Source organism: Prionailurus bengalensis, chromosome B2, assembly GCF_016509475.1.
Source record: "Prionailurus bengalensis isolate Pbe53 chromosome B2, Fcat_Pben_1.1_paternal_pri, whole genome shotgun sequence".
NCBI classification, from domain to species: Eukaryota; Metazoa; Chordata; class Mammalia; order Carnivora; family Felidae; genus Prionailurus; species Prionailurus bengalensis.
In genome coordinates, this window is record NC_057349.1 from 116,800,432 (window position 1) to 116,815,940 (window position 15,509).

A 15,509-nucleotide genomic window follows, 5' to 3' on the forward strand; every position below is an offset into this window, starting at 1 on the left:
GATCATCTGTAATCTCTTAAAAATCCTGATTCCTAGGCCTTACCCCAGACCTAAGAAATCAGATGCTCTGACGTTGGAGGTGGGAAGAACGTGGATATCTGCATTTTATAAATCCCCACATGGCTCTAATGTGCAGCCAAAATGGAGACCAACCAGCCAGCAGCACTGTTTTTCAAACACTAACATGTATAGATCACATGGGAATCCTTTCTAAAATGCAGATTCTGATCCACTGGATCTAGAGTGGCCCAAGATTGTGCATGTCCAATAAACTCCCAGGTGACGTCACTGATGCCAGTCTGGTTACCACTAGACCAGAAGTATCAGTATTTACCTGAGAGCTTGTTAGGAAAGCACATTCTCGGTCAGAGAATCAGAAGCCAGAACATTCTTCAGATGATTTTGAGACCCACTAACATTTGAGAACCAGACTGTGTCTTGATGTTTAGGCATAGCCAGTTCGGCACCTAATTATGTGGCAGGTTGTGTTTTCTGTGAGTGTTTCATGTAGACAAGCGTGTTAAAGCTTCTCCAGGACTTGCATTGAACTGGGAGCGGGAAGGTGCGATGCTGTGTTCTTTACACTGAGTTTCCATGCAGAGCAAGTTCCCTTTCATTCTGGTTAGCAGAAGAGGAAGAGAACACAGCTCTAGTCCCACACTTCGGCTCCTGCGTCCAAAGCCTCTTTGTTCACTCCGCTGGAGAAGCTCCTGCAGGTGCAGCTGTACAGTTGCAGGTATCACCTGTAAGGAGCTGATTTATTAAAAGCCCTGCTGGGGCAGTTTAATCCCTGTGAGGGGATATTGTAACTCACCTCTAACTGCTGTCCTATCAAAAAATCACCCTCTGTACTACTTCTCTTTAGTTACAAGCTTCAGTTAATAGTTTTCTCTCCATTAGGCAGCTCAGGGGAGTGCTGTGAAGAGACCTAATTGAATTCTTGCCAATTTGGGGCATGATCCAAACCTGCTCCAGGCTTGGTATCTTCCATGTTATGTATTTACCTCTCTTCTAATATGCATAGTTTTGATACCTCCTTCTGTTTTATATATGCTGGATATTATAACCATATCCATAAATGCATATCATCAACACGGTAGGACATGCTCCTTGGCATGGAGAAGCTGCATCTCACTGCTCTGATGCAAAGGGTAGAGAAAAAAAATTGAACTGAGAAGTTTGAACTGACTACAGATATATTTAAAATCCTACAAAAGAATTCATGTCTTTTCATTGTAGAAATCCTACTGCTTATGAAACAAATCTAATAATGAAAAGGCAATCCTTTTTTTTTTCTCTCTAATGACTCTACCACCAGCCCCCCATCTACTACACCAAATTTGAATAGTCCTCTTTCTAACTGTTGGAAATATTATACATAGAACATTAACACTTTGGGCTGCTTAAGGAATAACATTTTCCTGGCCCTTCTCAATAATTTAGCCACAAGACTGGATGGGGTTAATTAGCAAAGCAGGAATTTGTGAGAGCGCGTGGAATGACGGGTGCTCATGGGCTGAAAGCCTAGAGAGGAGAAGTTGGCAAGTACGTAGGTAAGTAAATAAATCAATACATTATCACGAGCAAAAGACCACAAATTATAAAAAGCAAAGTTCTTTCCCTTTTCTTTTTTCTTTGAAATAATTCTTTTCAGTAGCTGTCAAGCTGAAACGTTGTACAGTTTGGGGATATGCGGTGTACCCGGTACTCAAAGTGTGTAGAGACCCAGTTGCTACAGATACTCCACATGCATTTTTAGACACTGGAGCATGTTTTATTCCCTAGTTCCAGATGTCCTCTAGATTGCTTATGCGGAAATTCTGGAACATTTATAATGTTGTGTTGCACGCCTTACCTCTCGTACTTCTCCAATATGCTTGTTTCCCTCAAAATCCGTTTGCTCCTCCTCTTTGGTTCCTCAGCTTATGTCGCTGTCCATATTTCAGCTTTCTGGGCAACAGGCATGTCTGCTCTTCTGTTGTTCTTTTCGTTTTTTTTTTTTTTTTTTCAACTGTCATCCATCTGAAAGCGTTAATTATCTAAGATGAGCAGCAGCATCTCTAGCAGAATTATACTTGGGCCATAAAATATTTCATAGCTGAAATCTCTGAACATCTGCCTGGGATACTTAACAGAAGTAAATATTCTGTGTTGTTTCCCTCTCACAGTTTGTGGAGATGAATGCACGGGCCTTCTTCTCGGTGACTTGGCTCGCCTGGAGCAGATGGCCATGAGCGTCAACCTCACTGGCCCGCTGCCTGCCCCATATACGATGCTGTATGGCCTTGAAAATAGGACTCAAGAACTAAAGGTAGGTTGGAGCAGTGACAGCAAGAGCCAGGCAAAATATGACAGAAGCTTCCCAAGGGGCCATCATTGAGAAATTTTTCTTCCCATCGCCACAAATCAAGGAAAGCAGCCAGTGAGGAAATTCAGAGACTTTCTAAAGCAGTACTTTTCAAATTTGAGCACTATAATATACAGATTGCTATAAAGGGAAAGAGGCTTACGTACCCCCAGTGCTTGGCCTAAATCAGCTTTATTATGTTATTTAAATATGTACAAACATAAAATCAGGTATGAATTCCCTATACTCAGAGCTCTATAAAATCAAAACACATTAATCCTTACAAATGCCTAAAAAAACAGTAAAATTAAAATTAAAAACATTAACATAAAATAACAGATGATTTTTGCTGAAAGCAAATTGCAACAAGAATCCTGACTACTTCCACACGGGTTCTTTGATCAGTATGTTGCATGTAACTTGTACTATTCCACAATATGAACTACAGAGCCCCTTGCAAGGGGCCCTAAAATGACATTTGGCATCACTTGACAAGTTCAATGATTTATGCGCTCGATCTGCCATATGATCAAACATGCATGCAAAGATAGGTTTTGAGTTCATGTGGTCCTATCCGTCTCTCAGGTGCCCAGCCTGAGTTCCAGAAATGCTTACATTAACATTTAAGTTTCCTGTCAAAGTGAAAGCACAAGATTAAAATTTGGAACTGGAGAGCTAGCAGACCTTTGAAAATACTTCAACAAGAACTAATTTGAGTAACACTAAGCTAAAACCTTGTGGAACCTTGTGGTAGTTGGTGGGATAGGAGGAAACGTTAAGGAAATTAGGGTTTCATCTAATGACAAAATGAAAAGTAACTACTTTATATACTATTAGTCAATGGTCAGGTGTTTTTTGTTTTGTTTTGTTTTGTTTTGTTTTGTTTTGTTTTTGAGAAATTCTGGATGATTTCAGTATTGTTCTTGGTCCCCTGGGGGTTTCATGACTCCTATCCTGTGGTCACTACCCTCAGGAAGCTTACAGTCTATGTACTTAAAACAATAATTAAACAATCAGCACAATCACCATGTGCTTTATAAAAATTTGATTTACAATAGATTACAAAGATTGGAGAAATGGGTAATATTCAGAATAACCAGGGAATGCATTATTAATGAGACCATCATTTGTGTTGGAACTTGAAGGATAGACACAGTTTTAATAGGCAGAGAAATATTGGCAAGGACTAGAGGAAAAACCTAAGATTTATTCACTAGGCACTGGCAGATATTCTTCTAGGGGAATATATTCTGTAATCTGGATCATGGCCTTTAAGGTAAGCATTATTATTCCTCTTTTCCAGAAGAAGAAACCAATAGTGATGACAGTGAGACTAACTAACACGTACTGATGATTATCTCTGTGCTAAGCAATTAAGTGACTAAAGTCTTACATGAATTATCACACATAAATCTTACAGAAACTCCAAGAAGTAGGAAAGAAATACTGTATCTTTTAGGTTTTTGTTTTGGTTTTGGTTTGTTTGTTTGTTTGTTTTCACGTAGGGAAACTAAAGCACAGAAAAGTTAGAGACACAAGATCACATAGCTACTAAATGCAGAGCCAGGATTTGAATAGAGGCCACTGTAATTTTAGGGCTGATGAGGATGAAACCACCTTTGTAAAGCTCAGAGAGAGAAAACGACTTGGCTGGAAGGGCCCAGCCTGCCAGTGATGTGGCCCTCCTGGCCCTGAGCTCATACATGCTCTTGTCATGGAGGCTAAGAGAGCAGGTGAGCAGAGGCGGAGCTGGGAATTCACAAGGCCTGTCTGTTCGATATCAGAAGGCAGCATGCTAGTAAAACATAAAGCTAGAAACTGGAGTGGAGCAGGGTGATATGAAGGACAACCTTGAAAGCTAGTCAGCGGAATCTGAGTTTACCTTGTAGGCCTGGCATTCAGGAATGTAAAGAGTTTTATAAGGAAGATGCTGGTCATTTATTTTCCTTATTCCCCCTTATCCATGGTTTCAGTTACCCACAGTCAACCATGGTTCACAAGCAGATGAGACTCCTTCTGACTTCTCACCAGGTCAGTAAGTAGCCTAATGCTCCATGACAGTGCCTGTGTCATTCACCTCACTTCATCTCATTATGTAGGCATTTTATCATCTCACATCATCACAAGAAGGGTGAGTACAGTCCAGCAAGATATTTTGAGAAAGAGAGAGAGAGAGACTACATTCACATATCTTTAATTACAGTATGTCTTTATAACTGTTCTATTTTATTATTGTTGTAAATTTCTTACTATGCCTAATTTATAAATTAAACTTTATCGTAGGTACATAGACATAAGGAAAAAATGGTATATACAGAGTTCCTTATTATCAGCAGTTTCAGGCATCCACTGAGAATCTTTGGATGTGTCCCCTGTGGATGAGGGGGACCTGCTGTACACGGAAGGAATACAAAGAAAGGAAACTAAACTAGGAAAGCCAATACTTCAGTAGGACATAAGCAATTTTTAAAATAATACATAAGCACCAGATAAAGGAGTAAAGGCCCTATGGGAAGAGGTTCCAATCTGTGGCTGTCACCTAAGCCAGGCGACACAGTACTTCCCGAGGGCTGACTGAGTGCTGGTCAACACAACCTTGATTTTCCTTAAAGCCCAGCCTTTCTTGATTCTGTGTTTTTGTTCTTCTTCTACAATTTATTTAATACCCAGATGCTTGGTATCCTATTTCGATGTTTTTAGACGGTAATATTTTACCTCTTTGTTCAGTCCCTTTCCTGTGTCACTGCTCTGGTTGCAGCCAGAGACCACAGAGAACAGAGCCTTTATTGACTCATTGCAACTAGGGACACGGAACACCTTGGGGAATTGGGGCATGTCTCAATAAGAGGGTAGTAGAAATGACAGAGTATTTGGGTTTGTGCTCGGTGTTCGGGGGCAGGTTTCAGGAAGCAGGGATTTGGGCTGGGTTAGGAATTGGGGGTAATTGATTCTTCTAATGAATCTTATCTAGAAGGAGGGAAGAACAAAGGAGGCTAATGCTATGTTTTCTTAAGAGGCAGTGGTCACTCAGATTTGACAGCAAATGAATTTTTGGTATTTTTGTGGTCTGCACAAAGACCATGGATTTGTCTGTGTGTAGACACGATTATGGAATGGTCTCGTGTTTTCTTTCATTCATCACTGTCAGAGAGTGACCCTGTCTAACGTTAGTGTTCTGTGAGATTGATTATGTTCAACAGGAGAAGAAAACAGCATTGCTATGAGTGGCAGACCAGGTCTTCCAACATTGAGGCCAGACCAGTTAGTTAGTGCCCGGCCAGGTCCCTCTGTCAAAGGCTCCCGTTCTCTTTCTTTCTTGTAAACAGTGTCTCTGTTTGGTTGAAGTGGGAGCCTGAAACAATCATGCATGGTTCATCTTGACTGTCCCCCTTACTGGCCATGTGGTCTTGTGTAAGTTTTAACTTTCTTGGAGCCATGGTTTGCTCAGACACAAGACAAAATAACATTTACCTCATACAACTGTTGTAGGAATTACGTGAAAAAAAACAAAAAAACAAAAAAGCCTAGCACAGAGTAATATCTCAATACATGACTGCAATTTGTATTACTTGCCAGGATATTCTTCTGCGTAGCACTTTGTAGATATGTGCCCAATTGAAATGGTTTCTTTATCTTTTCTTTGAAGGTGAGAAGGCTAAATACCTCGGATATAAAGGGAAACTGTTCTGTTAAATGTTCAACCCCATGATCACTGCAAAACCATTTACTAAAATGTTTATGGAAATGTTTTTCAGCATTTGCTCTCACCTCAGCGAGCCCCAGAGAGGCTCATTCAATTGGCAGAGGGCAATCTGAACACACTCGTGATGGAAATGAATGAGCTTCTGACCAGGGTAAGTTGGGAAGACCACGAATCTTCTTAAAGCAGATAGACCCTATATGTTAATGAAAATTACATCACATTTCTGAAATGCAAATCTTGTCTCTAATTCCCAATTTGGTGCACGAAGTAAATGTATTTTGATCTGCCACTGCTTCCTCAAAGAAAAAGCGTCAAAGAAGTTTGTGAAACTTGGACAGTGTCAAGGACAAAGGCTAAAAATACCAGAGTGACAGCGTATTTTGAAAACTCAACCCAGTCGCATGTAAAGTCTTTATCAATTCTGAATTCTAACAGCACTGTCTTTGACTATGTAAGGGAAAAGAAAAACAAATGAAAATACTTACAGACGCTTTGATCTCATCACGGGATATTTGCATTTGTATAGAAATAGTCTAAATCAGTATTCCTACACAAAAGAGGAAATCTTTATTGTGAAAATCCAAAGCATTTAAGACCCTTTTAAAAGTTAGAATGTAAAGTCCGTGTTACATTTATCAGACTTTTTAAGGAATTGGGTGTTTTCAACTTTCAAAACAGCAAAAGGGTAAAATTTCTTTTTTGCTGTTAGAGAATAAAGAAAACAACAAAATTTCGCCATCTTGTGGCCAGAAAACTGCATGAACAGAAAACTGACCTGTAATTTAGGCATCCAGTCAGATTATCTAAGCTTTAAATGGCAAAGAATATTGGAGCTAGAAGCTCTTACATATTATCTAGTTCATTTCTTCTTTATTTGTTTAAGAACAGATACCTCACATTGTGACAGTGAAATGAATTACTGATGGCTACATAATTCACTAGACTCAGGAACCTAAGTGGAACCCAGGCTCCAGATTCCCATGGGCCTAGTATGGTGTCCACCACACAAGCATGCTGCAGGGTTTAGGAAAATTTCTGTAGGGAAATCAAATCAGCTTCTGAGCACAGAATGCTAATCAATGGCCTTGATATCACAAATAGCATATTAAACACTTTTTCAGAATCTTGTACCAGCAAGATACAGAATAGGGTTTCTTGCCAGATGTAGTTAGTATTAATTAGATTAATGTACACTTATCTCCTATTAATTTAATAGTTAATACTTTTGTATTTGTTATGTAAATACAAATAAATAAGAAATTTTAAACCAATCACAGCAAAGTAAACTCAATTCAACAAGCACTTCTGAATGTTCGCCCAAGCTGGGTGTTTACAGACGAAAGACACAAATGAAGCTGTCTTTGTCTTCAATGAACTTGAATCTAGTTTGTGTGTGTGTGCATGTGTGTATATGTGTGTGTATACATATGTATTTAAATGTATGGAGAGTAATATGGGACAACTGCATGCAAATATATAATAAAACATTAAATAAAAAGAGGAACAAGAAATGCACCTGAGAAACACATGCAAATGAAATAAGTTAATCTTGTTATGTTAATTAGGGAATATTCCATGGAACAGGGGACACTTCATTTATTCATTCATTTTATCAATACTTATTGGGCATCTACCATGTTCTAGGTACTCTGTCAGAATGACAGACACCGGGGATAGAGGTATCAACAAGCCTGACACAATTATTATCTCAATGATCTGATTACAGCCTAATGATCTAAGCCTGGAAACATAAATATTTTACTAGGAAAGTCATACCTTTATTATGTGTTAGCCTACATCATTTCATCTCTTCAGCAGACTCTCCAATAGTGAATAAAATTTTAAAAATAGACTTTATATGTTAGAAAAGTTTAAGGTTAAAAGCAAAGCTGAGGGGCACCTGGGTGGCTCAGTCACTTAAGCCTCTGACTTCGAGTCAGGTCATGATCTTACCATTTGTGAGTTCGAGCCCCACATCAGGCTCTCTGCTGAGCCCGTTCCAGATCCTGTGTCCTCTTCTCTCTCTCTGCCCCTCCCCTAATCATGCTCTTTTTCTCTCTCTCTCAAAATAAATAAACGTAAAATAAAATCAAAGTTGATTGAAAGTACAGAGTATTACCATATACCCCCAATCCTACACATACATATCCTCCCCCATTATTAACACCCCCCACTCCCAGAGGGGTACATTTGTTACAATAAATGAAGCTACACTGACACATCATTATCACTAAAAGTTCATAGTTGACTTTTGGGTTCCCTCATGGTGTACATTCTATGGGTTTTGACAAATGTTTAATGACCTGTCTCCACCATTATAGGATCATACAGAATAGTTTCACTGCCCTAAAAACACTCTGTGCTCCAACTACTCATGACCCCTCCTCTCAAACCACTGCAAAACTGATCTTTTTACTGTCTCTATAGTTTCGTCTTTTGCAGAGTATCGTATAGTTGGAATCATACAGTATGTAGCCTTTTCACACTGGCTTCTTGCACTTAGTAGGATCCATTTAAGTTTCCTCCGTCTCTTTTCATGGCTTGATTGCTCATTTCTTTTTTAGTGCTGAATAATATTTTCTATTGTCTGATTGTACCACAGTTTATTTAGCCATTCAACTACTAAAGGACATCTGGGTCGCTTCCAAGTTTTGGCAATACGAATAAAGCTACTATATACATTTGCATACATAAGTTTTCAATACATTTTTGTAAATACCAAGGAGCTGAATTGGTGGATCATATAGTAAAGAGTGTTTCATTTTGTAAGAAATCACCAAACTATCCTCCAAATTGGCAGCACCATTTTGCATCTCACCGGCAATGAAGAAGATTTCCAATTGTTCCACATCCTCCCCAGAATTTGGTGGTGTCAGTGTTTTGAATTTTGGCCATTCTAATAGATATAGAGCTGTATCTCCTTGTTTTAATTTATAGTTCCCTAATGATATATGATGCCAAGCATTTTTTTCATATGTTTATTTGCTATCTGTATGGTCATCATCTTTGGTGAGATGTCTGTTCAGATCTTCACTATGGTCTGAGTGTTTTGTCACTTCCAAAATTGCTATGTTGACATTCTAACTGCCAGGATGATAATAGGAGGCGAAGCCTTTGAGAAGTGATTAGTTCATGAATGTGGAGCCCTCATGAATGGAATCAGTGCTGTTACTAAAGGAACTCCTGTAAAAGAGAGATCCTTTTCCCCCTCCTTGCCATATGAAGACACAGTGAAAAATGACACGAGGAAGTGAGTCCTCACCAGACACCGAATCTGCTGGGGACTTGATCTTGTACTTCCCAATCTCTAGAACAATGAGAAATAAACTTTGGTTGGTTATAAGCCACCTAGTGCATCGTATTTTGTTATGACAACCCAGATGGACTAAGTCTTTTCTCATTTTTTTTTTTTAGTTGTGTTGTTTTCTTATTATTGAGCTTTAAGAGGTCTTTGTATATTCTGGATCATAGCCCTTTTTCAGATATGTCTTTTGCAAATATTTCCCCCCCAGTCTGTGGTTTGCTTTCTCATTCTCTTGACAGCATCTTTCACAGTACAGAACTTTTTAATTTTAATGAAGTCTAACTTATCAATTATTTCTTTCATGGATTAAAGCTTTGGTGTTGTATCTAAAATGTTGTCACCATATTCAAGGTCATCTGTATTTTCTCCTGTGGTATTGTCTAGGTGCTTTATAGTTTTGTATTTTACAATTAGGTCTATGATCCAACTTCAGTTACTTCCAATACCATTCTTAAATAAACTTGTTATTTTAGAATAGCTTTAGATTTATAGAAAAGTTACAAAGATAAGACAGAGATTTCCTCCAGGACCCATACCTGGTTTCCCCTACTGTTACTTTCTTCATATGGTATGTCTATCACAACTAATGAACTAGTATTGAGCCATTATTATTAACCAAAAACTGTACTTTACTCAGATTTCTTCAGTTTTCACTTAATGTCTTTATATTATTCCAGAATCCCATCCAAGATACTGCATTACATTTAGTCATGTCTTCTTAGACTATACACTGAGATTTAGACTTTCCTTGTTTTTGATGATTTTGATAGTTTTGACAAGTACATATAATTTGTGGGGTGTCCCTCAGTTGGATTTTGCCTCATGTTTTTGTGATCAAAATATGGAGTTATGGGTTTTTGTGGGAAAGACCAAAGAGGTAAAGTAGCATCCGTATCACATCAAATTAAGAACACATGCAATCAATATGTCTTATTATACTGATGGTGATCTTGATCACATGGATGAGGTAATGTTTGCCAGATTCGTCTACTGTAAAGTTATTCCTTTTCCTCTTACCACACTGCAAGACCATTTTTATCTGTGAATTCTTTAGATTTTATAACACAAAAAGCCTAGAAATAAGACTGCTGAAAGCAAAGATCTCCTTGATAATGTGAGGATGAGGAGAAAAATGGAAATCCTCATTTATGAATTAATCTTATCTCTATCACATTTATAATTAGAAACATAACTCTCATGGAGACCTTAGATACTCAAGTCTTCATGATCAGTTCGTTCCCCATGGTCAAGCTGCTTAATAATCCGAAGGTGAATTGATACACATGGCATCATTTCTATAAGATACGATACTGGATATTGGAAATATCCAATAGTATCAGCCTAAGACCACCAGTACCTTCATCTTACAGCCTTATCACCCAGCCAGCGTTTGGGACCAGAATCTGAGAAGTGCAGTAGCCATGATTTCCATTGCCTACATTAAAGGAGACAGTGCCTTATACCAGGGGCCCACAGTGGAGTTACCTGGGGCCGAGTCTCACCCCCAAAGGGGCTGTGATATAATTGGCCTGAGGTGCAGTTAAGTGCACTGGGATTTTCAAGAACTCTTTGGATGATTCTGATGTCAGCCAAGATTGAAAACTACTGTGGGCTTATAATCACCTGATAGTTCCAGTTCCCTTTCCTCTGGAAAGTTCTTTCACTTGTATAGCCGATGTTTTTGATGCTTCTTTTCTTCTGCTTTGGTGGCCAACCAGGCACTTTAGGACTAACATATTCTTTAGATTTCTTAAAGCATTTGGTGAGTCTCATCCTACATAGCTGGTGTGTGTGTTGCCCTCTCTCCTTCAAGTGCTTATATGTGTTGTGCTCATTTTTTCATGGAGCAATCTAGTTTTATAATGACCTTGGTAAAGAGAATCATATTCTTCCCCAAACTAACACTTATCATGTATTTTATATAATTTTGTGAGTGTGCAAATACTACATAGGCAAAATATTACATAATCCTCTATCTCTTGCAGTGTATTTTGACTTATTGCCATGTGATTTCCCTCTTGGAATATAAGTTCCTTGAGCACAGGAATCATATTTGAACTGCCCTACAAGATGTGTGGAATACTGAGATGTTTTTTGATAACAACTCCAAATACCTCTATAGCAGCTGCTCTTAGCTCCCTCTTCTGTTTCACAGCCAAATTTTTTTGAAAACTTGGGAACAAGTCTTCACTAACTTCTCACTCCACTGAAAATTAGATTTCCTCTCTCTGCCTGCTACTGAACTATTTCTACAAGATAACCAATGACAAATTGGTCACTGAATTCAATGAAAACTTTAATTTACTTGAACCTCCTGTAGCAATTGCCACTCTTGACCTTTCCTTCCTTCTTGACATATCCTCCTCTATTTTTCTTTTAATTCTCTGTTCTTTTATTCTGTCTCTTACTCTGTCCATCCCTTAAAAGTTGGTTTCCTTGGGGTCCAGTCATCAATCTACATCTCTTCTCATGTGTAAATTCTTTCTTTGGCCTTTAATTGCCATGCATATGCTGATGATTCAAAAATCGATATTTTGGGGCACCTGGGTAGCTCAGTCAGTTGTGCATCCAACTGTTGATTTTGGCTCAGGTCATGATTCCAGGGCCATGGAATCAGGCCCCACGTCAGACTCCGCATTCTGTGTGGATTCTCTCTCTCCCTCCTTCTCCTCTTTCCCACTCCCCCGCACTCATGGGTGTTTTTTCTCTCAAAAAAAAAATATATATATATATTTTCAAGACAGACTTTATTTTCCTGCTTCAGTCCTAGAAACCTAACTGCCAACAGGACATTTCAACTTAAACTTACCATCTTCCTCTTAAAACACATACTTCCTCCTGTTTAGAGCATCTCAGTGATTTATCCTCCAATATTAGGCAGTCCCCCACAAAATGAATGAGTTACCTTTTACTCTGTCTTCATTTTCTTTTTTTAATATGAAATTTATTGTCAAGTTGGTTTCCATACAACACCCAGTGCTCATCCCACCAGGTGCCCTCCTCAATCCCCATCACCCACCCTCCCCTCCCACCCCCCATCAACCCTCAGTTTGTTCTCAGTTTTTAAGAGTCTCTTATGTTTTGGCTGCCTCCCTCTCTAGCCTTTTTTTTTCCCCTTCCTCTCCCCCATGGTCTTCTGTTAAGTTTCTCAGGATCCACATAAGAGTGAAAACATATGGTATCTGTCTTTCTCTGTATGACTTATTTCACTTAGCATAACACTTTCCAGTTCCATCCACATTGCTACAAAAGGCCATATTTCATTCTTTCTCATTGCCACGTAGTATTCCATTGTGTATATAAACCATTTTCAACCCAATCCAATTCAGTTTCCTTGTATGACCTCTCTCTCTCTAAGCCATATTTGACTACAATTATTATTCATATGACAGAGTAAACTCTCTGAATCACGGATCTGACCATGTCACTTTCCTTCAAATTCTACAACAGCTCTCCATTTTGTTCAATATGACATATAATGCTCTCCCATTGTGATGTGATGTGATTCTTGCTTAACTCCCCAGCCTCATCTCTCCCCCAGCTCACAGTCTGGTTATCTGATGCACTGAACATATAAGCCAGAAAGCTAGGAATTTTTCTTGGTCCTTTTTCTTCCTCACTGTACCCCCACTTATTCAACTCATTACCAAATGCAGGAGGTTCCCCTTCTTTTACGGATTTCATCTCCGCTAACCAGCTCTCATTCGATCTCTAACCTTTAGTTTGGAATTAACATATTGGCTTTCTACCTATTCCTTTTGCTTTTACTCCTGTTTTCTTTCCACTGTATTCTCTACAGTGTAGCCAGAATGCACTTTTGCTATTCCAAATTTGACTATGTCACCCTAGTGCTTAAACTCATCCTCCCAACTTCTCATTGCTCTTCGGTTAAAGCCCCAAATCCTATCTTTGGCTGCATCTCCCACTACTTGTGCTTCTGGACGTCTGCACTCCAGCCATACTGCCCTTCAGTTACCTCATCCCACCACCATAGAGCCTTTCCATATATGTTTTCTTTAGCCTTTGAAGTAAGTCACCTTCTCCTATATGTTGTTAACTTCTGTTAATTCCAATGAACCCTTCAAACCTCAGCTCATGGAACCCTGCCTTATGAGTTACATTTAAGGTGTGGTGAGACTCTTCCTATAACGGGCTTATACTACTGTGTTTTTTCTTCAGTTTGTAATTATATAAATTTATTTTCATGATCACTCAGCAAATACTTTTCTACTCCTCCAGACTATGAGTTCCAAAAAGGTAGGAAGTATGTCTTCTAAATATTTTTTCTCACCATGCTATCACCAATATCATGCACATAGTTCAGTAATATTTAGTTAATTGTGAATAATTTAAATAATGGCACTTGAACAACTGGCTGGCAGGTATAAAAACTCAAAATAAGCATTGATTTTTAATATGTGTAAAACACACTAAAATCAGGCATATATGTATATTTATATTGAGTTGGATATTTTACTTCCTTTGAAAAACATCTCCTAAATGTTTATCTACAAGGGGAGAATGCTATCTAATAGACTGAATTATATAAAATATCAAAACTTAGCTTTATTTGCATTGTCTTTTACTGCCTATTTTTAAATCAAATTTAAAGAAAAATTGTGTCTAAAATAATGAAGCTAGTTTTTAAATTTTTTAAGTACCAACAATTTTGTATGTTTACCTTGTTTATATTTTTAAAAGGTTTAAGTTGACAACAGTGTTTTTTTAATTTCTGCTATTATATTTTAAAAGAGAGAGAAAGTGTATAACACATGATACTTGTTTGGTTTGGAACTTTCAAAATTGACACCTGAAATATTTAGGGAGAAATTACATAGAACTCACTTATTACCATTCCACAGGGTCACTTGGCTTTTCCCTGTTAACTCTTGTGTTGTGTAATAGCTTGCCTGAGGAGTACTTCACCAACACTTAGACATACAAAACCGGTAGTTTTTGAAAATGACCCTTGAGAATAGCATATAAATGATTAGATCTGAAATTTAATTTTATCAGGAAGCCATATAAGTCTGCAAATGCAAAAGTGGATGGCATCTAAGCAATGTTGTCTTTTCGCTAGTCAGATTTGCCCCATTAGATTCTAGCTTTAACATAAAGAAGGCAGAAAATGAAAGACACTAGTAATATCCAACCAAGAAAATTATGTGCAGATTTCAAGAGGCACAGTGAAAACTGCTTGAGCTAAGGCGAGAAAGTAACAGGTACGTTGTTCAGAAGTAAATTAATGTGTGCCTAATGGTAATGCATGCTGCTTAATATAAATACTCTTTAAAAAAAAGAAAAAGGAAAAAAAGAAGAAGAAAAATAGAAGGGAAAAAAATACCCAGTTTAGTGAACTTGAATGTAAAAAAAGGTAATCAAAAGTAAGAGAGAAACACAAGGTATTGCTTAAGGCATCATTTAGAAAAGAACACTGGAAAGATTGTAGAACTGAGGTAAGAGGATGTAAAAATGAGAAAATCACAGACAGAGAATGAAAGGAAGATTGTACAACATAGTAGGATAAATGAGAAGACATTTGTCAAATATTCAAAGGACAAGATAACAGTGCATATCAGGGAAGATGATGAGGGAATGGAATGGTAATTTAATAAAATACAAGAAGAACCAAACTGAATCATATAGATAGCTCCTATCATGTAGTATTTAGCATTCATCTGTAACATTATCAATAGCCTGTCCTGGATGAAACTTTTGTGAATTTAGCTTTTACAATGATACCGCCATCTATCACCACTCCCCATAGCTGATAGTGCATTTGTCATAAGCTTCTTTTATGGAGTCTCTCATGGGTGGTTTTGACAAGGGTGACTCTTCAGCCTAATTACTGTGTAATAAGACATGACTTTTAAAAATATGTCTCTATGATGTTCTGATATGGATTCTTAAATATGTTAATCTACTAAACCCTAGAGATTATACATTTAAAGTACTACCTAAACTTAAGGAGTGCCCCTCCTCCAACCCAGAATACTCAACTTTTTTCATATATTTTCCTAACCTTCCTGGATGTTAGCCAAATATAAGTTAGGGTTTGATACAGACAAAATATAAAGCTGTGAGATGGAAAATTTGTGTTTTGCCCCCAATTCCCTGTATGTACAAGTTCAGATATGCCACTTAACCTTTCCATA

General features: G+C 38.0%; 1 protein-coding gene across 8 annotated transcripts in view; it reads left to right on the plus strand.

Moving 5' to 3' along the window:
* The window catches only part of LAMA2 (laminin subunit alpha 2), a 634,006-nt gene that overhangs the window by 475,058 nt on the left and 143,439 nt on the right, over positions 1 to 15,509 (plus strand). For all 8 annotated transcript variants that reach the window (XM_043592301.1, XM_043592303.1, XM_043592302.1 and 5 more), the window contains 2 exons: positions 2,169 to 2,311; positions 6,103 to 6,201. In XM_043592301.1, the coding sequence (XP_043448236.1) occupies positions 2,169 to 2,311; positions 6,103 to 6,201 (242 nt within the window). The remainder of the gene's footprint in view (positions 1 to 2,168; positions 2,312 to 6,102; positions 6,202 to 15,509) is intronic.